General features: G+C 38.7%; 1 protein-coding gene across 6 annotated transcripts in view; it reads left to right on the forward strand.

The window, feature by feature from the left end:
• EPHA5 (EPH receptor A5) overlaps window positions 1-27928 on the forward strand; it is a 306886-nt gene that overhangs the window by 251870 nt on the left and 27088 nt on the right. For 5 of the 6 annotated variants that reach the window (XM_053607676.1, XM_053607677.1, XM_053607675.1 and 2 more), the window contains 6 exons: window positions 4409-4474; window positions 14167-14234; window positions 16223-16348; window positions 17027-17212; window positions 26067-26128; window positions 27713-27922. In XM_053607676.1, the coding sequence (XP_053463651.1) occupies window positions 4409-4474; window positions 14167-14234; window positions 16223-16348; window positions 17027-17212; window positions 26067-26128; window positions 27713-27922 (718 nt within the window). The remainder of the gene's footprint in view (window positions 1-4408; window positions 4475-14166; window positions 14235-16222; window positions 16349-17026; window positions 17213-26066; window positions 26129-27712; window positions 27923-27928) is intronic. The other variant, XM_053607674.1, reaches the window with a different exon arrangement.

Raw genomic sequence — 27928 nt, forward strand, 5'->3', positions numbered from 1 at the left:
TATTTTTATTTCTTTATAGAGACTACAAATATATTTTGTTTAGTAAAAACAATTATTTTTATGAATTTCTATATAATCTGTGACCACACCCATGTACATTATTTTTATCAGATTTTTTTGCCTTAAGACAAAGTGCTGACTGTGAGTCTAGAATGGTGCAGAGCTTTGCTTGTATTATCACATTTATTCTTCAAAGCAATCCTATGCGGTATAGTTTTATTATTACTACATCACTGACAGGTTTACCCCAAACTATACATTTAGTAAGGGAGACCTCCAAGACTGCTCCTAATTTGATGACAAACTCCATAATTCTGACTGTGTCACAACACAACAAAATATGAGATCAAGTTTGATTGATCTTTGGCAGGTTTTAAAGTATTGTTTTCTGAAGGATTCGTGTCCGTCTCAGAAACACTTACCATGTGTAAGGGCACCAGCCTTTCCTTCTCCAGCACTGGACCCCACCATTTGTTATTGTTTTAATTTAAAATGAGTAAACATTTTAGCCATTTTGTTTTGTTCCTCTTTTAAAACCAAGTACGGTGAAAATATGTTCTGTGCAATTAAAGCACTTCTTTTGTGAAATTGCTCTGCTTACTTTCCTCTCCTCTAATTCCTGGCATCTTAGGAGTCTTTCTTAGACATCTGTGGGGTCTCTTGTTGAGGATTTAAGTCATCACTGACCCACTGCGGCAGTCTGACTTCTGTAACCTAGTATCTTTGAGAATTTCTTCCCTAGAGGTACAGTCACCTTGCCGCTGTGGGAGGGAGGTTATCTTACTTACCTGGACGCCCTTCCTACATAACATCAATCAACTCCATGGAAGACCCAGCTCACGTAAATTCATCTGAATCTTCTTCGGGTCTGGAAGATTCTGTTATCATACTTTGATCTGCTAAAGGACAAATTGAATATCATGTTAAAACAAAGACCAACAGTTTTTTTTTTAATTATTATTATAAGCCTAACCGAGCTAAACTATTTTAAACTTGTATAATAATGATCTTCTTGTAGCTGTGTACACTTAGTCACAGAGTTCCAGGTGCTAAAAACTGATGGGAAACAGCTGTAGGCTGCACTGAGCCCAGGCTCACAGACAAGACTGGCTCCTATGTCTAGCACATTTTAGTTTCTATTTATAAATTATTCTTGAGGCTTGTAAGCATTTTCAACATATGCTCATCTGATTATTTATTGATTAAGGCAAAAACACAGTTTTTAATACTATCTGGTGCTGTGATAGAATCTATACAGTTTTATTTAAAATAAGCTATTTGGGGAGCCTCATTTCACTTCATATATACATATATATAGAAAAGGATCTTCGGTTTTAATTTTCTTAATAACAGTGATACACAGCACGCTCTGATGACTAAAATGTATTTTGTGGAAATTACTTTTAATTTCATTGGTCATGATGTCTCTTCTAAATGAATAAAAATGTAGTAAGTTATTTAGTTATATTACAAACAAAAATATCTAGGATGGTAATATATGGGAATGAGCAATATTTGTTCTTTTGAGATAATGAGAATTTAGTCTGTCACATTGATAATGTGATTACTCAGAGGAATAGCTGTCACTTTCCCCCCCAAATATATGACATATCAGACACAGATCAAAGTGAAAGGTATACATTCTCTCACTTTATTTTCACAAAACTATGAGATAAGATATATTATTATCACTATTTTATAGCTGCTAGCCTAGACACAGAAAGGTTAACTAAGTTACTCCAGGTAATTTATTTATTCCATCTTTTCAAAAGTCACAGAAAGTATCATTATAAAATTTAAAACAATGATTCAGAAAAAAACAGTGTTTGATTGTACAGTTGCAGACATTTTAAATAAATTTGATTATCACTATAAAGCTACATTCCAATGATATCTAAGATGATTTAGATTTTTCAGGAATGAAATTTGTGAATTTCATGTTAGTATATGTAGTAGATACTGATTTATAAGACAGAGCTTACCATTATTTTTTTTTAATTAAGAGAACTTTATAAAATGTTCTTAATGTATTTGGAATCACTAATATGTTTCTTGAGCATTAGAATATCAACCAGTTATTAAAAGTGTGCTGTTAGGTAATAATCACAGCGGAGGTAGTGCTTTTCTGTGCACCATTCCATAGGAGTTTATAGACCATGCGGTCTTCAAGAGGAGGAACACTTGTACTTTATCAGGAAATGGCATCATCTTTTCCCCCTCACTAAAAAACAATTAGATACCCTCGTCTATAACCAGAAATTAATTCTTTTTATTGCATTGAAACTGAGCTGTTTAAAATGAACACATATGTGAAAACTTCTATTTTAGGCAGTATCAGTAAAATGAAGCAATCATGCTAACAATTAACATCAATTACAGTAGAACATTGATGACTTACAAGTGTCACTCATGAAAATTAAACTGAAAGAAAAAAAGATCAAAGAATCATCTTCATCTCCAGACACCAGCAGTCAAAGTAAAAAGAGCAAACTCTCTTTAAAGGGCCATTTATTTACTAGCAAGTATATTAAGCTTTGCAAGGCATACTTTGCTGCAGGACTCACTGTAGCACCTGCTGAGGAAACCACAGACAGCAAGAATCAGGTGAAGCTGTGTCCCGGGAACCTGTGTCGGCAGAAGCAAGTGTGGGCTGGACTTGGGCCTCCGCCTTCAGTGGCCAGCCCTTACCGTGAGTGCAGAGACAAGGCAGAAACAGTCGGAAAGTCAATTTGTAGCGTGTCAGTAATTGTTTCAAAGACACAAAATAGATGCATTACAAAGAAACATGTCAAGATATTTCAGAATATTTTATATTTTGCCTACTCTTAGAGTATTTTAATATTGTGATATACTGTAAATCAAACTTCCAATATCTCTGCAGTGAAAATAATTGCTCAGCGTATTTTTCAAAACACAATGAATAGATGAATTGGAAATACATGTCGTTAGTCATTGCCAAATTTCTAGACATTCAGTTTTACTAAAAGTGAAAACATCATCGGTGCTACAAAGAAAATTATGAAACTGTGTCCACTTTTTCTTTGTAAATGATCCATTGGAATTGGGTTTGGAAATATTGTCTGCCTCATGGCTTGGTGCCTGTAGCTCAAGCAGCTAAGGTGCCAGCCACATACACCAGAGCTGGCAGGTTTGAATTCAGCCCGGGCCTGCCAAACAACAATGACAACAACAACCAAAAAAAAACTGGGCGTTGTGGCGGGCGCCTGTAGTCCCAGCTACTTGGGAGGCAGAGGCAAGAGAATCACTTAAGCCCAGGAGTTGGAGGTTGCTGTGAGCTGTGAAGCCATAGCACTCTACCCAAGGCAGCAGCTTGAGGCTCTCGAAAAAAAAGAAATAATAAATAAATATATATATATATAGTCTGTCTCCACTAGTCTGTGAAAATTTATTGGATGTTTATATTTTATTTTATTCTTATTTGACATAAAATAGAATAGATACATTTCAAATAGCAAAAGTTCAAAGTAGACAGATTTTAAACAAAAAACAAGACCTGCTGATAAGTGTGTTGTTACAGACCTCACATTACAGACCTCATGTTTCAGTTCTACTCAAGGCACTATAAATCCCTTTCTTTAGAAAAAATAATAAGAGTGAATGCATTGAAGCACTAAATAACTTCTACGCTATATTCTGCTGTCGGTTTACATGGATTTCATCAATAAAGTCCATTAAAAAATAATTTACTTTGCATTTTCTGCATTTTGACCTGTAAATAAGTAGAAAATTTCTAAAAGTCTTGAATGCTGCAGTATCCATAAAAATGCATGTATTATATACAGTTTGCTTTTTCTATATAGAAATCATTCTTAAAATATATATTTGGAGATGCATTTTTATAAAATCTGAAAATGTAAATTGAAATTGGCTGCCTTCCATAGATAATTGAAGAAGTCACATAAGCAGAATGTTTTCAATAGACTTTGATAATTGATACCCTTGGCATGAGAAATCGGTGAGTCAACTTAGCAAGACCTCGCTCTCCCTCCAAATGGACGTGGAGGCTGTGTGCAGAGCGTGTGTTTAAAGGGCTCTTTAGAATATCTTCCAAAGGTAAATTTTGAGGGAATTTCTGAGGAAAGATCTATTTAAATGAGCATACATCTTTGTATGTCTATATTAATTGCATGCAATTCATTCAAATAAATTGGCTTGCTCTATTTCCTACTGAAACGTCCTTTTAAGCAAACTAAAAAATATCCACATGGGACTTCCCTCCATAAAACCCTTCCTCATTTGAAAGTCTTTGTGGAAAAGTTCGATTGTGTGTGTTCAGGGCTATTGGTTTGGAAAGGGAAGGCAGACGTGTGTGGACTGAGAGTGTCTTTATGCTGCGTCTGCGGGAGTTGATCTGTCCTCACCCTGGGCTCTCTCGTTTGCCTTTCAGCTGCTGCTCATGTGGCTGTGGGAGGGCTCCTGCCCTGTGTGCTGTTGCCCATCCAGGCCTAACATGGTCAGTGTCCCTCCCTCCCACGTTCACTTCTGTGTGGTGTCCGCCTGCGTCCCTTCCCTTTCTCATTTGTACGCATCTGAACAGTCAGTACACCAGTTACACCTCGTCAGGGAGAATCATGGAATGCAACTGGCTCCCCAAAGTAGATCCAGAGCAGTGATTTCACGATGGATTATTTTAAATAAAACAGAACATGTAGCACACCATCCTGTGTTGGTCATTCATACGCTGTGCTGAGGCTTTCACGGGGGTTCCGAATTAAATCGGGGAGTTCTAAGATGATAGCCTCTGCCCTGCATTCAGCATGTCGCTGTTTTTGTTGTTCCATTAAGTGAAAACCATATCACACGTGGAGGCAGAGTGTCCTCTGTCAAGGTGAAGTCACCTGTTCTGTCTCACAGCACCATGGAATGACCATGATGTAACTGGATTATTATCATCTCATCGTGGGTACATGTGTCATTGGAAAGTAAAATCACACCTACTTTTAAATGGTTTACCTAACTTTATTAAGTGTTAATTATGCTGGATATTAGAAATGACATTCCTACTTTGATACGGATGAAGTAAAAAAATGTGCTCTTTCTTTGGAATTTGTCCAAATGGGAGGGTCTTATTTATAAATACAAATCTAAAAATATGTATTTGTGGTATAACTATAATGCTGTTGGCTAGAGTATAAGACCAGGGCACTCTATTCCCAGATTTATGGGGGACTTTCCCTTAATCAGAGCTACCTCATAATTACACCAATTTCTTTCTAGATTACAGAATCTAAATGCAATTTATTGCTAAATTAAAGAGACTAAATCTTGGCACTATTATACTGAATTGTTATTTGTACTGAAAATTAGCCAAAAAAAAAAAGAAGATAAAATATATTTTGGAGAATTATGGAATTTCCTAGGGGCGTTTGAAATTGTTACATGTATTCTCTAGATATAAATTAATGTTTGTTGCTTAAAAATTTATGTCTGTGAATGAGTGTGCACAGGTGTGCATGCGTGAAGTGGTGGAAGGTCCACCAGCCATCTGGGAACAGGAAACAGACTCATGTAATTCAGAAAACTTGCACTCAGCCTTTTAGTTTTGTGTTTGGAAAAAGTTTTGAAGTTAATGTGAAGGTAAAGATTTGTTCCAAATCATTTAACCTACACAGGAAATTCTTACAAGCCTGGGGCTTTAGTGACAAGTCAAAGAAAACCTGAAATCTAGAAATAAGCAAAGTATAAATTAAATGGCATCACAGCGTGATCTCTTTTAATGTGCTATGAAAAACTAAAATATGGTCACTGAATTACCTAGTCTACTTCAGTGCTTGAGATAATCCTAAATTTGATATTAATTAAGAAATATAGGGGTGGCGCCTGTGGCTCAAAGGAATAGGGCTCTGGCCCCATGTGCCGGAGGTGGTGGGTTCAATCCCAGCCCCGGCCAAAAACTGCAAAAAAAAAAAAAAAAAAAGAAAGAAAGAAAGAAAAATTATCATTGAAGCAAACTAGACAGCATTTACATCTCAGAAAAAAAAGATTGAGGTCTATTCCTACATTGGACTAAATCACAAAGACTCATCAATGGATGTATGAGCATTTATGAGCCCATGACTTACTACTGGTAAAGACAAGCTTTAGCTAAATTGAAACTCTTGATTTTTAAAAATAATACCTTTTTCTACTGTGTAGTTGGCTTCAAGAGGTTTATAAAATAAATAAAAGTAGGAAAGTAGGAGGCAGAGCTTTTCCTTCACAAAGAACACGTCAGAAAAGTAAAGATAGATCACACTGTCCTTTCTACGAATAATGTTAAGAATTATTCATTGTGGAGACAATGAATGTGTTTGTGTGTGCTTATATATTTGTATTTATACGTGTGTGTTTGTGCAAAAGTCATTTAACCACAAATGTACTGACCTGCTCGATAAAATACTAACAGTTTTCATGGGAAGGTTAATGGAAGAGCTGGAATTTTTTTTTAAACTGTATTTTTAGTAAAACAAAGCAAAAGAGACGAACTTTAGTGGCGCTCATATAAATTAGACAGTGATAAAGTCGTTCAGGAGGAGAACTGGAAAGGATAAAAGACAAAAACGTTTTTATTGCTGTGTGTTCTGAAGTTCCATTTTATATTTTCATGTCACTACAAGGTTTCAATGAAGGATTTGTTTAGATTAAAGCAGTGAAGAGAAAACAGCCTTAGAAAATGGGAATTAAGGGCAGAAAAGAATCATTTTTTCTAGTGGAATCAGGGTAAAGCTAAGAAATCTGAAATCTCGTCATCTAAGGTTGTCTAATTGTACCAGCATTTTCAACTGCCATGTCAGTGATTTTCCAGGCACACTCTGTCATTATCATTTGTGAGCAGAAACATTTGCAATTATAGAATAGAGATGGGTAGACCTTTGGATCTTGGAATCTTGTTGTTTTTCCTTTCTGGAAACATTGTTCATGAATATATACGTGATTGGTTTTGACCTTAATCTATCGCGATCCATATACTTTAAAATTTCTCATCGTCAACTGACTTTTAGAAATACCCTGAGATACCTGGTGGGAATTTAGGGTTGAAGAGCGTGATTTCAGAACTGTTGATCAAGAAAACCTTTGGTTTCAAAATTCAGATGCATTAAAGCTTCTGTGCGGCTCTGAGCTTCTGAATTTAACTCTGTCATATTTCCCACCAGGAAGCCACGTTCCATTGCGTTTCAAGTGCACGCTACGCCATGTATCAGATGACATTTGTGATTACACGTTGCCATTTTTAAATCCTTTCATCTCAAATTATTTCTCATCACTGTGGTTGCTTTCTTTGTTGTGACATGGATAAATGTAAGTTAGGATTCCAACCATTGCTTTCATGAAATCTACCCAGTGCTAGAAGCTATTTCTGAACTATTTTGAACACAGCTGAGATGCCTAGATTTCAGCGTCCTGTCCCTGGGAATGCCCATGTTTTTCACAGAGATGTCTTTTAGTATTTGTCTTTGTTTTTAGTGCTATCACAACCAGCTGGAAATGTTCATCATAATTTCGCTTCTCAAAAAATTATTTTTACAAACCACCAATGTTGAATTGACTCTTTAATGTTACACTACTAACGTGTGCACTTTCTAAAATAAGGTTACTATTTATCTCTGAATATTCATTTGTGTTGTAGTTACAGAAACCAATATGTATCAGTAACATAATACATAGTAATCATTATAAATCCATCTGAAGATCTCACAGCCCCAAAGCACCCATTTCTTGCATGTCTCAAATCAAATGTATGTCAGATTTTTTTTGCATTCATTCACTCAAACTTCCCAGTGTTTTCATATCATTCACTGCATCTTCTGAGGGGTTCAAGGGGCAAGGGTAAAAATGTCACTACATGGGCAATAGAGATGTGAAATTATTTTTATTCATTTACCTAATCTCTGATCTCCAGATTATCCTCCTTTTTTAACAAAATTCATTTTTTTTAATTTTTAAAATACTTTTAATCAGACACCTAGGAGATGAACTCTAGCTCCTTTTATGAAGCAGTTATTTAAATTTCTCAGACACGTAGCACAGATATTCAAAATAAAACACAACACATTTCTCTGGCCAAAAGGATTATGAATCTTTTTGAAATGTTAATCTTAACTTTTTAGTAAACCATGTTTTCTTATCTATATTAGCTGTAAATTTCTTGAAATTGGAAGCAAGAGAAATTTTTTTTGCACACACTATAGCAAGATTATTTCACTCGTCTTAACATGATATCTTCCAGGGAAGTATGTAGAAGTAGTCTTCTCTTAAATATAGTAGAAAAGTGGAAAAAATAAAACTTTGTCTCTGTAATTCTAGACTTTCATTTAAAGTGCCCTGTGGCAGGTAGAAGGAAGGGTTGCTTGAGATTTGTATAGAGTGTACTAAATTTTAGTTGAAGGCTTGCTGTGTAAAATACAACCATAAACTGTTGCAAAACCTTATTATTATTAAATTATCATCAACCCTCACCCTATAGGAGTTATTAAATGGATCTACTCTCACTGACAAACCCAATGGTGGCACCAGTGAACTAGTTTTAAATTAATAGTAAATAGCTACTCTAGCATTTGAACAAAACTTGCTAAAAACAGGGAAATGTAATCCTATGTGCTGATGCTTTATGAGATGCATTGTTATATCAAAATTCTAAGTCAATTAAAATTTAATTCAACATTGAGACCAGTTGATAATTTATCTTGAGTGATTTTAAGTATTTGAAATTGTTCTGATCTCCCTATTAAAGCTAATTTTAAAAATACTTTAAAAGTTCATTAATGGAAGAGTTATAAATTTATATGCACTACACTATTATGGTGTTTTTAAAATGTTGTATTTTTAGAATATAAAAATATAAAATAACATGTAAGACGTCAAATAAGAAATAATCTAGCTTCTCACATAAGTATCCTTGATCTTGGATGAGATGGTAAGCCACAAAATGGCCCTCATTTTTTAGCATAATCATTATCTCCTTCCCATGTCCAACGAGGGGTGTGTTTTTCAACATGAACACATTTCTCTTAAAAAAATACTTGAGAAATTTCAGCAAGTCAAAATAGATTAGTTGCATTTTTCTGTCTAACTTAAACCTACCAAGGAAACATTCAAAATCCCAGTATCCTAGTATTTTAAACAAGGAAAACATGGATAAAGATTTATAACGTTCTGTTAGCAAGACAGCCTCCATCTTTACTGTCTGATTGTGTACTTAGATTATTTTTGAAGAATGCTGTCCCATTAAACAAAACTTAATCTATCTCCAGTATTTATTAGCTGTATTAATAACCTAATATTAATATGCATCTTTATTTTATGAGGCTGAGTTAGCTGATCTTTTGCTTAAACTACCTTTGTTTAGTTGGAGAAAATCTTGAAGTAAAAGAATCAAAAAGGTGTAATTTATTCAAGATTCCAGCTATAAAATTCTTTCAATACAATATGAGGCAGTGGTTGAGGTCCTATGTTAGAACAAGGAAATGTGCCATTATGAAGAAAAGTAGTTTTGAAAAAGCTAAATTAAACGTTTTTTTCTGTCATCTCATAAGAATGTTAATATTTGCTATAATTTCTTTTCTTTTGAATCTTTTTACTTTTAAGTACAGGAAAAACATTTTTTAAAATTAATACGGACCACAGAGGAACAGTATGGGAGCGCCCGTCTCTGAGCTACGAACTGCATTTACTCACTTAAAAAACAAAAAATCAAAACACAAACCCCTCCTTCTTCCATCTGGCGTGTCCCCCCCCCACGTTATTTAAATTAAGGCAATAAATGGGCGGCACCTGTGGCTCAAAGGAGTAGGGAGGTGGTGGGTTCAAACGCAGCCCCGACCAAAAAAAAAAAAATTAAGGCAATGTAAGTACTCAGTTTTTATTTCTGTAGGCTGAAGTGATAGAAAAATCTGATCATGCTGAGACTCTTGTTGAGCAAGAATTTACCATCTTTTTGGAAATCCTGTTCATGCATCTTTCTTCATTGGCCACCGGAGTGCCATCTAGTAAATTACTAATTCCATGCATGGCTTGGTACTCTGGAGAGTTTGACAGTCTCCTCCCAAATTTATTATCACATCAGAAATTTATGTCCAAGAACTGAATTATTCATTTGTACCTCCATCCCTACATACAGATTATTGTTTATTATTTCATGTACGTGGAAATTTCAAATATCCAAATTTTGATGATATGACCACAACTAAGATTTTAAGATCTGCATTGATGTTATAAGGGATATTTTACCCAAATACTTAAGATAGTCACGAAAGAAAAATCAATTTCAAACATACTCGTAAGATCATTGACGTATTTATATATCAAGCACATCTCCACAACTTTTTAAGTAAATATTAATTAATAAATAGAACTTATGCCCAGGTACAATTTCTTTTTCTTTTCTTTCTTTCTTTTTTTTTTTTTTTTTTTGAGAGAGAGAGAGCGTCTCACTCTGTCGCCCTCAGTGGCATCACAGCTCACAGCAACCTACAACTCTTTGGCTTACATGATTCTCTTGCCTCAGCCTCCTGAGTAGCTGGGACTACAGGCCCAGGTACAATTTCTTATGCCTAGCTTTAGTACTAAAAAATAAAGCCACATTGTTTTCCACAAGAGCCTGAGTCCAAATGATTAGAAGAAGATCATGCCTCTGAATACTAACACTACAGATATTTTTTAATACAATCATTTCAGAGCTCATTAACATCGTGATAGGAAGCAAAATGGGAGGGGAAAGACTATATCTTTTTCATTAAGAAAAAAAGGAATCCTTTCCAGAAGGTTGGAAGCATAGTTGATGTACAGATGACTTATTTGTTGAGTGTACTCTGATTGGTTAAAGTCACGCACCTGCAGCAGGTGCGGCAGCCGGTCCTGGGTGAGTGAGCTTCCTGCAGTGCTGTCAGAGGCTGGATTGTTGCCTGGCCTCAGTCTCTGCCAGCTCCTCTCTCACTGCTGTGTCTTGTTAAGACGTGTTTTAATGATGCTTTGGGGGGGATTCCAGAACTTAATTTTACATGTTAATGTGGCATGTAGCCGTGTATGTTCCAGAGCTCCAGAGATGCCCACGGTCAAAAATAACTCTTTTCTGTGGGCCTCCTGACTCTCACCCTAGGTGATAAAATGTTAACCGCTCCGCACCAGTGTACTCCCAAATCATTTTTTAGATGAGATCTAGTTTGATTTCCATTTTCATATGTGGAATTTGCATGCAATTTAAAATATCCACAAGGGTTCTTTAATGATAAAAGCTATCTGAGGACACAGTTTTGAAAGCTCATTATTATTATTATTTTGAAGGTGGCAGAGTTAAAGGTAGATGTTTGTTTCCTAACATAAAGTGCGGAGTGTGTATAGCTTTTAGGTCTCTATAGAGGTCTTCTAATGAAAAGAACCTTTTTTGTCAGTATTATTTAAATAACATCAATCTTAGTATAATTTTACACAATCCTACTTAGAACATGGTTAAAAAGAAATATTAACAACTGCTCTCTCTGGAGGAACATATGAAAAGATAATGTAATATCTAGAAAAAATGATGAACAATGTATGAAAATAACTAAAGTGTTAGCTGAAATAGACCAAATGCCACGTATAATTTCGGCCTGATGTCGTGTGTTAGTTTTTTCCTCCCCATTTCCCCGGTGGCTCAACTTGAGATGTCTCAGGAGCCCTTGAAGGACAACTCCATCTCACTGTTATAAATAAACTTTGAAAAGCCACCAGCTTCCTGCTGTGTATTTTCTTCACCCAAGAACATTGTTTGTATCATGTATATTACTTCATGATTACTCATAATTTACAAGCTGTACTTTACTAAAAGATTGTGTTACTTCACATTATAAATATAATCATATTTTTTTCCAAGATGGTACTAACCATTTTGGGGTAATATGTATGTAATGACACACCAGAAAATGACAGAATAAAATTAGTTTTATTTGTATATGAAATACAAAACTATTTTGAAATATCCCTCATCAGGGCACAGTCTCTGTACTCGTCTCTTAGAAACTTCGTCTTCATCACACAGATGTTTTCAGTGTACGTGGGAATGAAAATATCATGCCAGTTGATTATTTTGGCTGTTTTTCCTTAATGCGAAAGTAAATGGAATTTTTGTTTGTTTGTTTGTTTGTTTTGTTTTATTTTTTCGAGACAGAGTTTTACTTTGTCACCCTCTGTAGAGTGCTGTGGTGTCACAGCTCACAGCAACCTCCAGCTCTTGGGCTTAGGTGATTCTCTTGCCTCAGCCTCCTGAGTAGCTGGGGCTACAATGCCACAACATCCGGCTACTTTTTTGTTGCAGTTTGGCCAGGGTTGGGTTGGAACCTGCTACCCTTGGTGTATAGGGCCGGTGCCCTACTCACTGAGCCACAGGTGCTGCCCCGAATTTTTGTTTTTAATGAACTCAGTTTTATGGTGGAAGCTTGTGAATAGGAAAATCCCCTCTGTGGGTCTCCCTTCAAAATGATTTAAATATTTTCACTGCAGCCAGCTGTTTTGTGTCATGTGATTAATCATCCACTTGGTGTCCATGGCTTGTTTTCTCTCTAAGCACCTGCCATTGTGTAGACACAACGAAATATCACCCACTCATCCATTCATCCACGTGGCAGATATTTTAAGGACCGAGTCTGAGTCAGGGGCTGAGTGACCACCAGGAATTACAGGGGAACGCTGGCTGCTGCCATCCAGGAACTAATGAATCATGAGGAAAAACACATCAGCGTGACTCTGATGTCCCTGTAACGGGCATTGCACCCTGAGAGGGCACAGAGGGCTGTGGGGCTCAGAGAGAACCATGTTAGAACATCACAGGGGAAAAGTGAAGAAGTAAAAATTAAACTTGACTTTTAACAGTTGGAAATGTTTAGGAAGAACATCACTGATGAATGAACCAATGTGTGCCTTATGTATGGAGTCAGGGAGAAATATCGTGGAGATTTTAGGCAAAAGCTTAGCACAAGTGAAGTTGAACAGTTGGGGGGGAGTCAGAACTCAGACTAGTAAGCAAGCAGAACGTCTAACGTGTGAGACTTGGCTGAGGTTATGTGAGTTTTAGAAAAGGAGAGTTAAAGGAACGAGCATCTTTTGGAGGCATTTACAGTAACGCAGAGGAAAGATAACACGGCCTCAACCGAGAGCATGACAGAGCTAAGGGAAGCAAAGATGGGTTTTAATTTGTTTGCATCATTTCACGCGAGGGATCTGGCAACTAATTTATTGTGAAGGGCACAGGAGCACAACCTGCATGTTAAGGGATTAAGGCCTTGGCGGTGTCATTAGCAGGAAAAGAGGACGGTTAAAAGAAGCAAAGGAGAACACACTGATTTCATTTCAAGGTCCATTGAGTTTGAGTATCAGTTGAATATCCCTATAAAATCAATCTACCAGCAATAAGAATATAGTTCTCAAAAGAAATTAAACCAGAGGGATAGATGTGGGTGGACAGACATGGGTGGATTGAGAGGGCAGAGGCAGAGAAGTTCATGCTGAGGACCTAGGAAAATGTCAGTTTATAAATGCGGAAGGGGCAAGAAGCCTGAGGAAAGCAGTTAGCCGTCTCAGGGCATCATGAATAATTAAGATAAAGCATTGGATTTAGAGGCTAGGGTGTCATTTGCAAACCTCGAAAGGACAGATTTTTCATCAGCTGGAAGAGTGGTCTGTGAGGACTTGGAGATCCGTAGGTGGTCGTGAGAAAGAGGGAGTGTGAGGTGGAAGAGGGGACCGGAGAGGCGGATTGACTTTCATAGGGAAGTGAAGTGAGCGGAAAACAAGGGGGCCAAGACTCCAGAAAAACAGACAAACAGTGAACCAAATTTGTGGGGTGCCGAAGCTGGGAGAAGAGTGTGTATCAGAGACACGTGTTGGTGATTCATTCTTAGAAAGATGGTGGCCTCTGAGGGAGCAAAACAGGAAAAGACCTGCAGAGCCCGAGCCGGATGGGAGGAGTGTGGAAAGGAGATCAGATGTAGGTTTCGGTGGCCCTGACTTCCCAAGATCTAGGCAAGATTACTTGCTGAGAGTGAGGAATGCTGGCTCGGGAAATAGGTCTTATCAAAGGAACGCTGATGTTGTTTGAAACTGCTCAGATGATAATCAGTTTAGGATTATAATAATCTCAACTGGCCATCGGAGGGCAGTTCCAGATGTGGCTGACCGAGTCTCACTTTGTTCCAGGCGGTGCGGCTACAGCAAAGCAAAGCAAGATCCCGAAGAGGAAAAGATGCATTTCCATAACGGGCACAGTAAGCAAACCGTGAAAAGTAAAACAGAGCAAAGCAGCAGACGTTCTTGCTGGTTTTGTCTCACTTTAGGGTAGAGGATTTGTAATGACTCACCAAAAGTATCATATTGGAAAAGTGTTCTGTTAAATTCCTGTAAACCAGACGGGTGTGGACATTGCCGGCTTGTTCTAGACAGTAGCTGGACGGTTTATTCATTTCTTTTACTTCCTTCTCTCTCTTTTTTCTCTTCTCTTTTCCCCTTCCTTCCTCCCTCCTCCCTCCCTCCCTCCTTCCTTCCTTCCTCCCTCCCTCCCTCCCTCCCTCCCTCCTTCCTTCCTCCCTCCCTCCCTCCTTCCTTCCTTCCTCCCTCCCTCCCTCCTTCCTTCCTCCCTCCCTCCCTCCTTCCTTCCTTCCTCCCTCCCTCCCTCCTTCCTTCCTCCCTCTCTCCCTCCCTCCTTCCTTCCTCCCTCCCTCCCTCCCTCCCTCCCTCCTTCCTTCCTTCTTTCCTCCCTCCCTCCTTCCTTCCTTCCTTCCCTCCTTCCTTCCTCTCTTTCTTTCTTGAATAGAGTCTATTGACAGGGAAAAAGATTGATAATCATTATAAACAAAAGAGGGGGGGACCAAGAAAATGGGGACAGCACCTCCAGTGTGATGCGACCAGCAGGCCACTTCCAGATGTGGCCGACCGAGACTCACTTTGACAGAATCTCCAGCAGTAGAGAGGGAATCCCTTATTCAGTTCTTTAAAGAATACTTTCATTGTAACTATACAATAAAAAAACTCTTCATATAAAAAGCTATTATATTTGAAATCAAATTCCCAGGCTAATTCTAATTCCTAGCAACACAATGAATAGAAATCAATCATTAAATAATACTGCCAGGTTAAATGAATGAAGTTTCTAAGTTTTTTCTGTCTTTTAAGATTAATAGTGAGAATTTACCTGAATAGATTTTGTAGCAGCAAATGAGCTTTAAAAAAATAGCCTAGGCTGGGTGTGGTGGCACCCGTCTATAATCCCAGCACTTGGGAGGTTGAGGCCGGTGGATTGACTGAACTCACAGGTTCGAGACCAGCCTGAGCCAAAGCAAGACTCCATCTCTAAAACATAGCTGGGTGTTGTGGCAGGTGCCTGTAGTCCCAGCTACTAGGGAGGTTGAGGCAATAGAATTGCTTGAGCCCAAAACATTGAGGTTGCTGTGAGCTATGATGCCACAGCACTCTACTGAGGGTGACAAAGTGAAACTTCGTCTCAAAAATTTTTTTTTAAATAGGCTAAGTGAATTTTAATCATGGCATTTTAATATGTTCACCACTTTTTCTTAAGTGGTACAGTATGAGTTAATTTACCAAGTAAATGACAAGGAGAGTTTCTTTTGTTTTTATCACTTTGCCAACATCAACATCATTAAATCTACAACTAACATTGCAAAGCATTGAGTCCATCTGTTCCGGAGTCCCCTGGTGTTTTATAGTAAAATAACCCTAAGAGGGCGGCATTTCTATCCGTAGTGTCTAACGGTGATAAAACTGAGACTCCTGCAGCACCGGGGCCCTGCACAGCGTCACACCCGGACAGAGGCGGCACACAGAATGGGTTCCTCGTTTTCTTTCAACTCGTGTATCAGCCTTATTGCATCACTCCCCTGACGGTGGTGTGAAATAACTGGGAAGTTACTGCGGATTGTTTTTGTTAAATTGAAAATCTAGGATCATATTTCTGAGAGGAACAGAATGCACACACACGAATGACCCACTTATTTATCGTCAAGTTGTCTCCCTTCCAATCTGTCATCCTTTGTGCATTTCTCGTGTGGTGCAGGTGTCTAAGTTAGAGAAGTGCTGTTGCTGAAACACCTGCCTCTCCCACCTCGGAAGGGGGCCTATCCTTGTAGCTCAGCTACTTCCAGGAATTAGAGATTTAAGGCATGCTAGCATGTCAATAACATTTCTAACTTTACTGATCCATCACGAGCACTGCTATTTTAAAGCACATTTATTTTTGCAGTTAAGCTACCAGGAGTAAGGACTTACATTGATCCCCACACCTACGAAGATCCCAACCAAGCTGTCCACGAGTTCGCCAAGGAGATAGAAGCTTCCTGCATTACCATCGAGAGAGTCATCGGAGCAGGTGGGCAGCGCGCGGGACTCTGACTTCTAACTTCTGCCGTAGCATCACCCGTGATGTATCTCGGGGCTGATCTAAGGCAGAATCCCTTCTATCTCTTTTAATTGACGAGCTTTCCAAGTGGGATGGAATTGATCACATTTTAATGCAACTTTCCCTGTGGCTCGTGCTTAAACCAGCAAACGTCTGGTTTACGGAATAAGAAACTGGCAAAAATTCTGTTTTCAAATAGATAATATGTCACCATTTACTACAGGTATAGAGAGAATTTGTAATACCCTGAATATTTACATAATTCATCTGTGCTTTAATTTTTTTATTTTTTCTAGCTATAACCTTTGTTCTTTTTTCTTCTTATTAATTATACTACTAGAGTAGAAAGAGAAACAAGAAAATGTATTTTTTAGTCTGTTGCTTTTCTTTTATTTCTTATGCTTTCATTAAACTTTTTGTAGGTGAGATGGATGGAGCTAATAACCCCCAAAATGTTTTAGGATCCCCTGCAGATGGTTTTCCCAAATGTACCATTTATTTTTACGAACATTGATAATGAAGTTTAAACTCTCCTTTTTGGCTCTTTTTTTTTTTTTTGTCTGCTTTCATATTCTAAGAGAGCATTAGAACATTATTAGAGTAAGAATTGCAAATGAGTTTGTACATTTTCCCCATCTTTATCACAAGGTGAATTCGGTGAAGTTTGTAGTGGACGTTTGAAGTTACCGGGAAAAAGAGAATTACCTGTGGCCATCAAAACCCTAAAAGTGGGTTATACAGAGAAGCAGCGCAGAGACTTCTTAGGCGAAGCGAGTATCATGGGACAGTTTGATCATCCCAACATCATTCACTTAGAAGGTGTCGTGACCAAAAGTGAGTACACGGGCAGACTGTGTGTGTATGTGCACAGCGTGAGCATGTGTCTGGGTGATGCCTAACTTTAGAGAGAAATTAACCATTGTGATAAATTAATGTCTTTATTTTTTTTATTAAATCATAGCTGTGTACATTAATGCAATCATGGGGTACAATGTGCTGGTTTTATAGACCATTTGAAATATTTTCATCACACAGGTTAACAGAGCCTTCACGGCATTTTCTTAGTTATTGTGTTAAGACATTTATATTCTACATTTAGTAAATTTCACGTGTATTCTTGTAAGATGCACCGCAGGTGTAATCCCACCAATCACCCTCCCTCCGCCCACCTCCCCCCTCCCTCCCTCTCCCCTTTCCCCATATTCTTGGGCTATATTTGAGTTACAGCTTTCATGTGAAAGCCATAAATTAGTTTCATAGTAGGGCTGAGTACATTGGGTACTTTTTCTTCCATTCTTGAGATACTTTGCTAAGAAGAATATGTTCCAGCTCCGTCCATGTAAACATGAAAGAGGTGAAGTCTCCGTTGTCTTTTGGAGGATGTTGCCCACCGTGAGGCTGCAGGTGTAGGTAAAGGAGAGCGTGAACACTTCTTAGGAAAGTATTTCTTCACCTTCACTTTTCATTCTACACGAGCCAAAACCGTGTTTTCCCTTCGCTCTTGTAGCTTCTGTTGGTCACCTTAGGAAGGCTCCGACTTGTTTTTAGTTGACCAGGTTGCAACTCACTTCCTATTTGTCCTTCATCTCACACTCTCTGATCCGATGCTAATTTATTCAGCAATTATCCTCAACCTGAAGCACACAGATAATGAGACATCAGTGCGACTAGATCTCGTGATTTTTCTGATTGGAGCTGAGGTTGGGAGTTTGACGCAGCCCCCCGAGGGTTGGTGCCATCCCCGAGCCGCCTTCTTTCCATCACTGCCTCAATGCCAGAAGCTTCAGTCCCCACCCAGATCCCTTCTGTGATTTACTGTGAAACAGGACCCGTATCTCTCACACGCACAAATGCGTATCTATACACGGAGAGAGATGTAGGGCACTGATGAGCAGAACCAACCATCGTGTGTACATTGATTCTGGGGCTCTTTCATGACAGATGACGTAAAAACCTGCAGGTCTCCGCTAATTGACTCATTTGCAAGGCACAAGACAGCTTGGTGTAACAGACACAGTGCCAGCTTCAATTATTTAAAGAGACTCAGGAAGAAAGATTAAAAAGAGGAAAAGGTTGTAATTTTCCCATTGCAGCATCCTTAGCTCTAAGATTCCTTTTTATACCAGTGAAACGTTGTCATCTAAACTGAGTCGCAGAGGATTTCTATCAAGTCTTAGACTTGTGTATAGCAATGTTGCTTAATCGAGAATATGTGTGAATAAACTTAGTTCTCTGGTAAAATTAATAAATGTAAACAAAATATTGGGAGAGCAGAGAAATATCTTTTTTTCTATATTTAAGGAGATGGCACATTCGATGAGAATTCAATGATCACTAGACAACTATGACTTGTTTATATAAATTTATAACTGACTTTCACACACATTGCTGGTCCCACCGTGGACGGGTAAGCTCCCTCCCTCTTCAGGCTGCACCCCGACTGTCTTCAACTCGTCCTCCCACTTGGCATTTTCCCACCTTGATGTCCACACTGGCTCCGGCAGATGTTGCTAAATTGTTGCTTTCCCGTTTTATTGCCACATAGCAAACAAAAAGCCCAGCATGCACGTGCTTTGATACTTACCCTGAAAGTCTGGACACATTTCCATCTTCCATTCTGGAAACCTCTGCTGTATTCTTGCCCTGCCCTGGTGAGATTTTCCCTTTTCCCTAGAACACCCTCTCTCCTTTCTACTTGACCTTCAAGTTTAATTCAGATGCGACCTTCAGATCAGCCTCATTTATCTTTATCTTTCCTTCATCCTGAGTGCCCATCTGGCATGGGGTTGGCCCTCAGTACCATGAACAGCAGAGCGAAGGGAAACTTCCCTGCTGTAAATTAGGATTCAAGCTTCAGAACACAAGCTTCCAAGGGCAAACATTTTTGTTCTCCTCTCTGGTGTTTTAACAGGTCCACATGCATCATGTGTAGGAATTCAGGGATGTGTGGATTTTCAGCCACGGGCAGCTGTCTAAATGTCATTAGCCCGTCATGTGACACGTCGTATCATAGTTTATATCTGCACGTGTTTAACTCCCCTTTAAACTAATACAGGTTTGTAAGTCTCTTGTGTCTGCTACAGAGGAGACACATTAGGTAAATTTTTAAAGAGACATAAATGAAAATAAAATAGTGAATGAATAAATTGCAGTTACTTAAATATTTTAAACTAGTTAGAATCATATAGGTTGTATTTTCTTTCTTTTTTATTTGCAACTTTTTTTTTTTTTTTTTGTAGAGACAGAACCTCACTTTATCGCCCTCAGTAGAGTGCTGTAACATCACAGCTCACAGCAACCTCCAACTCCTGCCTCAGCTTCCCAAGTAGCTGGGACTACAGGCACCTGCCACAATGCCCGGCTATTTTTTTGTTGCAGTTTGGCCGGGGCCGGGTTTGAACCCGCCACCCTCGGTATATGGGGCCGGTGTCCTACTCACTGAGCCACAGGCGCCGCCCAGGTTGTATTTTCATTTTGGAAAGTTTATAATGTCATAGTCTTTTAGTAAAAAAATTAAAACTCGTGGGAAAGAAGTTGCCTAAAAACCTTCTCATAGGGGAACTTGAGTCTATCAGGCATTGCCACTACCGGTCACTAATCTTTCTTTAAGGACTCACTGGGCTTAGGGCTTTCATGTATTATTTTCATCAGTTTGCACAATGATGCTGCACCATGTACACTGGTATTTGTTCTTTCATAGATGGTAAAATTAACACCTAAGATGTTCAATATCTCTTTCAATATCATAAAACTAACTTGGGACCATGGCAGATTTTGAAACAGCTCTAACACCAAAACCCACGATTTTAAACAGTGTGTATAACCAACCCACATTTTGTCATCCCATATCCACTTGAAAACATTTATCCAAAAATAGAAATTAACCATCACCTGATGCATGTTTATTCCATTAAATGGGGAGGGCAGATCAGAGATTAAACTGAGTTTCAGCCTTTACATTTGGGTGGTACAGACAGAGATGGAAGGAGTGAATGCACTTATCACAGGTGAAAATAAGTGGAGAAACTTGTGCTAAGAGCATACACACTGCTCCTGCGGGTGGTTGGGGTGACTGTCGTACTTAGACAATTCAGAAGAAAGTGAAAGTGTGGGCCTTACCGCCAACTGGGCAGCGTGGTGCAGGAGGAGGGCCCGGCCACGCTCTAAGCAAACCTGCCAGGAACATTCAAGAAACCACAGGAAGGCCACTGTTAGTGCTGTGGGGCGAGTGAGACGCGTGTCCCGTGAGAGCTCAGCTTAAGGACTCGAGGGAGACAGCTGGTGAGAGACTCTGGTTCCCGCAAAGACCACAGCTCACGATCTGAGCTTCAAAGACATGAGAGCCAAGATTTGACAGCATCTGGTTTCTACATGGACAGGATCAGTCAATGGGCGGAGGTGAGACAGGCGAGGAAGCTACTGCATTTTTAAACCTTTATAATATCATGGGCTTTTAAGAAAAAGTTAAAATCATAAACATTAGAGAGTCGCCAACCATTCTGGATTAGATCACGGCGATGAGCTACATGCCAGAGAGTGGCGGTGGATTCTGTGGACGTTCTGAAGGTGATCCCAGGACGGCTTCCTGAGGATCAGACGTGGATGGTGAGAAAAGGGCGGGGCCAGAGGTGATTAGGAATCACTTTTCCTGAGTATTTAGGAATTTGCAGGAATGAGTTTGGGAGGAACAAGATCAGGCTTGGGCATCAGTAGTTCGATAATGGACGTGTTATTCGAGATGCCTATGAACCATGACAGCTGTTGTGTATAAAGTTAGATTATTTATCTTTCTTTAGACCTGAGAAGTGCAAATAGTGTTTGAAGTACAAATGTGTTTGAATTTTATGTTTTGTATTTCACAAAAAGAAATCAAATTCTATGAACTGGTGGTAAGAGCCATGATAGAAGTGAACAACACTAAAACTGCAGTAGAAATAGAAGCCAGCTCCTTAATTTGGTACTTGTTTTTCTTTGTTAGGTTATATATAGGGGTTTAATAACTACAAATAAAACATAGTCATTATAAGATATTTAAAGAGCTTCTCCTGAAAGAATCTACATTGCAGTCATCCTAAAGAAATACAGATCTACAGAAATGGGGATTTACTGACACGTAGACTGGTTGTTAGTAAATGAAACATTGTATTTTAAAGTTATTATTGGTAATAAAACCAAGTTGTAAGGTTGATCGTCTTGAGAGTCTCCACCCCCTCTGAAAAGGCAATAATTTCTGATTCCATAATTACTTATTGTATGAGCTACCTTCGCTAATGTCAGAAAACTTTGAATTTGTTTTCAACTTGAGAAAGGAACATTGAATAAGAAAGATGGTAAGCAATCTGAAGTGAAGGAAGATATTTTGGAAAGCTTGGAATTTCCACCTGTAAAGACATCTTGCATTCTTAGGCTCTTGTCTCAGGTGAAGTTATATGGGCTTTTGACATTATCATATTTTTCTAACTTAAAATTATATAATTTAATAAATGATTTGCTCTCCTGTGTCGGCAGCAAACAGGAACCATGACAGAATTAAAATGTCTGAGTACCCTTCTAAATTCTGTCTCATAGTTTTTTGTTTGTTTTTGTTGTTTATTGTTGTTTTCTCTTTGTAATAAGCATGGATATCCTATTTTCCGGTTGACCATGAACCATGGATAATTGATGCACATATTTGTGTTATGCCAACCTTCCCATGGGGTAAAAACAGAAATAATTCCACATACTCCAAGTGTTAGCATAATAAATAGAGTACAATCCAAGCAGGGTGGCATAATGAGATAAAACTACAGATACTTAAATGTGAACAGAAGGTCACATTTCGCCATTTACAAGTCTTACAGACTGTTCCTAAGAGAAACTGAAGGACACTTGTTTTCCCATGAATTAGGATGCTTCTAATGAAATGCTCCATGATAGCCCTAAGTGGAAGGAGCCTGTTGAAAATCTCATGGTTTCAGAAAGGCAGATGGTATGAATGCAAATAAAATAATTCGTCCAGATTTAGCTGCAACTCTTGTGATGCGGCCTAGTTTAGTGTGCCTCTGGGGATATTGCTAAAATGCAGGATCTGTTTTAGGAGATCCAACCGGAGACTGAGATTCGATATTTCTAATAAGCTTCCAGTCCAGGACACAGCTGACATTTGTCCCACCTAACTTTGGTATGCCTTATGGAAATTATGTGTATTACCAGGAGGGAATAGTCTTTTCTTTCTTAGAGATCTGTGATGGATATTAGCACCAAAAAATCCTGTAGTAAGGAAAAAAACTCTCTCTTTCTTTTTAATTGGGATAAATACACACACACACACACACACACACACACACACACACACACTATGAGATCTAGCCCCTTGAAATTATTTTAAGTCTCCAGTGCAGTTTTGTAACTCTGAGTGCCATGTTGCACGGATGTCCAGAACGTCTTCATCTTGCAAGACTATAATTTTTTACTCATTAAACAGCAAGTCCTCACCTCCCTCTCCTCATCACAGACTTCTGAGAACATTTGTGTCAGTATTGACCTTCTGCAAATAGTATGTCTGTGGAGAAGGTTAATTCCTAACAGTTCGCTGTCAAGGTTGAATATGGGTTCAGACATAATCATGATTGCCAAATAGTTTGTATTAACGCAAAAGGGAATATTTATGAGATTTTAAAATGAAATTAAAACTCAGAGTAAGTATTTGAGATTATACATAGCCGATACAGTGTGGAAGGATGGAAGGATCAGCCTTTATATCCAGGCTGATATAAATTTGATTCCCAACTTTGGTTCTGATGTGACTTGCTCTCGTCAACCCAAGTAAAGTATTGAACCTGTCAAAGGCTCATTTTCTGTAGCTGAAAAATGTTTATTTTGCTATCATGGTTGTGCATTTTTAATAAAAATTAATTATAACAGTGCCTTGTCAAGAGGAGGTGTTCAATACATTAGTACATGTAGAGCTCTTTTATGATTGATTATCAGTGATACAGGTGAATCCCACAAACAATGTGCTTCTGTTCCTACTTAGACTCTGCCTGGCTAAGCCCTAAATAAATAATATCAATTAATATAAAAACTACTCTGTAATTAAAATCAGATTCGACATGCTTTATGAGCTCTTTTTACATGGATTTTTCATAATACGCTTTCGAAATTATTGGCAGATTTACTCTGTGTCTGTACTTCAAGCAGGATAATGGAAAATGATTTATACAGTTTTATTGAATTTACAAGGGCTAAAGTAAGCCACGTTAATTATTGCCATGTCATTCCTGCAGGCTCCCAGGAAGTGAGGCAAAACATAAGCCAAACTAAATGTCATTAGCATTAAAATGACTTTAACATGAAAAATAATCAAATGGTTCCCAACGTGTCTATTCTTGTCAACACAAGAAGATCATACTTGTTTGCAGACATTCGTGGTGATTGTTTTTCCCCATCATGTGAAGTATGAGAGATGTTTTTGGTCCTTATTGTATTTCTCAAACAACTTTTTTATTTTTGACCATCACAACCTCGACTGTCATAAATAATCAATCTGACTTTCAAAACGAGGTGACGCTGGCTGCAGATCTTACAGGATGAACGCCAGCTGCCCATCTCCCTAACAAGTAATCACTTTTCCCTTCCCGGTGGGTATCAGTTCATGTGAACACGTTGCCTGGCCGTGCGTTCTCTTTAGAATGGAAATGGCAACTTCAGTGACTTGAGGATGAATTTAATACACAAATTTTCCCAAGAAAGAGATATTTTACATGGAATGTCATCCAAATTACATTCACTAGACACAGGTGAGCAGAAAGAGTGTTTATCACTAACCCAAAACAGAAAGAAACGAACCTAAAATATGAGAAAGGAGAAATTCTAGGAAAAGAGAGAGGAATGAAACTGCAGGTGTTATAAGCGGAAATTCAGAGAGAGCCCCATGCAGGGAAATATGAGGCGTGGGCAAGCATCTTGGTTTGAGGGAGCTGCTCGTGGTGGGAGGTGCCAAGGAGGGAGGCTGAGCCTAAAAGTCTGTAATCTTTTTTCTCTCTTTTGTTGTTGGAGCCATTCACAAAGACAGTTTAAATCTTTTTTTTTTTTTTTTTTACTACTGAAGAATCTCATTTCTAAGTAGTTTAAAATCAGTGTTCCTCACCTCAGTTCCTATCTGGTTTAATAAATAAAAAAATTCAAGACTTAGGCCCTGATTGGCCTCAACGGGTTCCCTCTCGAAAACACCCCTGGGCGGTGCTGCTCCTGCCCAGTCTCGTTTTATCACACCAGCTCCTGCGCCCAGGGTTCAAGTCGGAGGTCATGACCTGACTCTGCACAGGTGAATTCTCACTTAAGGCAGTTGTCAAACATGTGTCCTGTGAACTATTTTAGACAGACTTTGAATTGACTTTTATAAACTATGAAGAAGACAGAGGAAATTGTAATGTACTTGTCATATTACTTTAAAAGAAATGTGGAGCAGAGAGAGGGAAGGAGGGAGGTGGTGGGATCTTGGTGTGTGACACGCCTTTTGGGGGCAAGACACAATTGTAAAAGGGACTTTACCTAACAAATGCAATCAGTGTAACCTGGTTTCTTGTACCCTCAATGAATCCCCAACGATTAAAAAAAAAAAAAAAAGAAAGAAATGTGGCCTCCAAGTGAGAAATTAGACCTTCCTACTTTAGTATTCTAAACGCTGAGATTTAAGAGAGCTTGGAATGGAAAATCTTATTTCATCACCATTGTTTCTTTTTCATGTGGAATTGTCAAACATTCTCTCTCTCTCTCTCTCTCTATATATATATATGTATTCATAATATATAGATGTATATATAGTTTGTGAATATATATAGAAAGTTTATATATATAAAGCTTCTATTTATATATAAACTTTCTATATATTTGTATATTTGTACTTCTGGACAATATGATAAGTCTAAGTAATCAAGCTCTAATTCTATGACCTGAGTTAATCAACTTTCAAGTAAAATACAGATGCCCCTCTGGAGAAAACCGTAAATTAATCGTGATTGAACAAAGCCTAGACATCTTACAATTGTGTGAGCCTTGTTTCTCTTAATATTATAAAAACTTAATGGGTTTATGAGATAGTAACTTTGAAGTCCTAGGTCTCCTTTTTCTTAACTCAAAATGTTTTAAATTGACACTTAAATTTTATGTAGTGTATTTTTTAAGAGAATAGAGGGACATGTTTTCATATATATTAGTTAATGTGGAATGATAACCCTAGTAGCTATGTTTTAGATATTTTCCTGTATAGAAAAGATTTTTTTATCTTCTACTTTTATCTCATATCACAGGAAACTATCTAAAACACAGCTACTAGAGTTATCATTCCACATTAACTAATACATATGAAAACATGTCCCTCTATTCTTTTAAAAAATACATGAATCGATTAAAATAGAATTCACCTTTAAACGCATTTTCTACATTAATTAGTTCCAATACTAGCAATCCTGTGAGTCTGTTTATCTTTAATGTCAATCTATTATTAACCTCGTGATTAATTTTTCTCACAACCTCCACCAATTATAATAGGATCTTATCATGTCAGGAATTTTCTTGCTACTCAAAGAAGATACTTTTTTAAGGACTATGTATAATTTGGACACAATATATACCTGTGTGTGAATTTCCTAGGGAAGAATGAAAACTCAAAAGGCAGCAGTGAGTATGACTCTGTTTTCTTTTCCAGGTAAACCAGTGATGATCGTGACGGGGTACATGGAGAACGGCTCATTAGACACATTTTTAAAGGTAGGATTTGGGATGACTTTAATTACTCAAAATGACATTCAGAGATTACCTGTGATGGAGTAATTGAAAAGTTCAAAACTTTAGTTCTAAACAGAATAGAAATCTATAGAGTCAATAATTATACTCCGAAACTGATGTTGCTGTGAAAATTGTCCTTTTCAGAAAACTTACACGAATTATACACCCTACAGTTGTAATTACATGTTCATTTGCAAAAAAAAAAAAAATAGTTAAAAAGGCATAAAAGAAGGGAAGAAGGAAAAAGAGAAGAAAAGAAAAAAGAAGAGGAAAGGAGACAAAAAATTCTCAAAGGACACAGTATCAGGCAGAGGGAGAAAAGTGTCTGAAGGATTCGTACAGATCATCCTGCAGGTGTCCCGTGGGCATCTATAAAAGCTCATGGACCAGGGGCCAGTCATTTAATAATCAATAGCCCATATTGTCAGATAACCTGGATTTCAGGAAAATGTTTTTAATGTGCAAATCTCCAAATTTTAAATGTCGGAAACTCACTGCCTTAAGAAATAGCTTGTGTTAGACCATGTACTCCCCTGCAGGCCTGACTAAACATGAAGGCTGGCTTTTCGTAACTTCATTATATGGACGACTGCTGATTGATCGATTGATTACCCCCAGGGGTGGAGTGGTGGCATTGATGGGGCGTATAAGAAAGGCGTGTGCGGTGAACACGCTCGTGGTCCACTCAGGAGCCAACGTTGCTTTCTTACCTCCAGCCTCGACCAGATGCTGTCGCCCAATATTGCATCCATTCCCTCAAGTTCTTTAGTCTCTTTTTTATTGATTGATTGATTTCTTTTTTTTTTTATTTTTGTAGAGACAGAGTCTCACTGTACCGCCCTCGGGTAGAGTGCCGTGGTGTCACACGGCTCACAGCAACCTCTAACTCTTGGGCTTACGCGATTCTCTTGCCTCAGCCTCCGGAGCAGCTGGGACTACAGGCGCCCGCCACAACGCCCGGCTATTTTTTTGTTGCAGTTTGGCTGGGGCTGGGTTTGAACCCGCCACCCTTGGCATATGGGGCCAGCGCCCTACTCACGATTTCAGAATAGTTACTAGTTGAACCTTCTGGGTCTGTGTGACCACGTTGAGCTCAGTGCCCTGACAAACACTAAACGTCTAAGCACTGCTGACATTGTCCTCACCCCTGGTCAGTCGTCCCCTGTCTTCTGCTGCTGCAGAAGTCCCTGCGCCCTCTGTGGCCACTGCACATTTACCTGAATACGCCCAGCCAGGCGGTATCATTCAAGTCACCTCACCACAAGTACAGTATTGACCCACAGCAGGTCACAGGCTGGAGTGATGAAGGGACTCCCGGTGTGACTCAGAATAAAGGAGTCACAGGAAAGAGCAACAGAGAGGGTCTGACAAGAGCTCTCACCAGAGGACAGAGAATCACTCCCACGTTAGCTGTGCCTTTCCAACAGTTTCCGTCCTCCCTCAGGTAGACATCACATACGAATTTTAATGAGGGATGTTATTAATTTGGGAATTGAAGGAAGATCCTTTCGTATTTCCCCCAGCGACTGCGGTTGCTGGGCTGATATTTCCACATTGTCTCTGCAGAAGAATGACGGGCAGTTCACGGTGATCCAGCTGGTCGGCATGCTGAGGGGCATTGCAGCGGGGATGCAGCACCTGTCGGACATGGGCTACGTGCACAGAGACCTGGCCGCCAGGAACATCTTAATCAACAGCAACCTCGTGTGCAAAGTGTCTGACTTCGGCCTTTCCCGGGTGCTGGAAGATGACCCTGAGGCCGCCTATACCACCAGGGTAAGA

This window comes from Nycticebus coucang, chromosome 10 (assembly GCF_027406575.1).
Source record: "Nycticebus coucang isolate mNycCou1 chromosome 10, mNycCou1.pri, whole genome shotgun sequence".
NCBI lineage: Eukaryota > Metazoa > Chordata > Mammalia > Primates > Lorisidae > Nycticebus > Nycticebus coucang.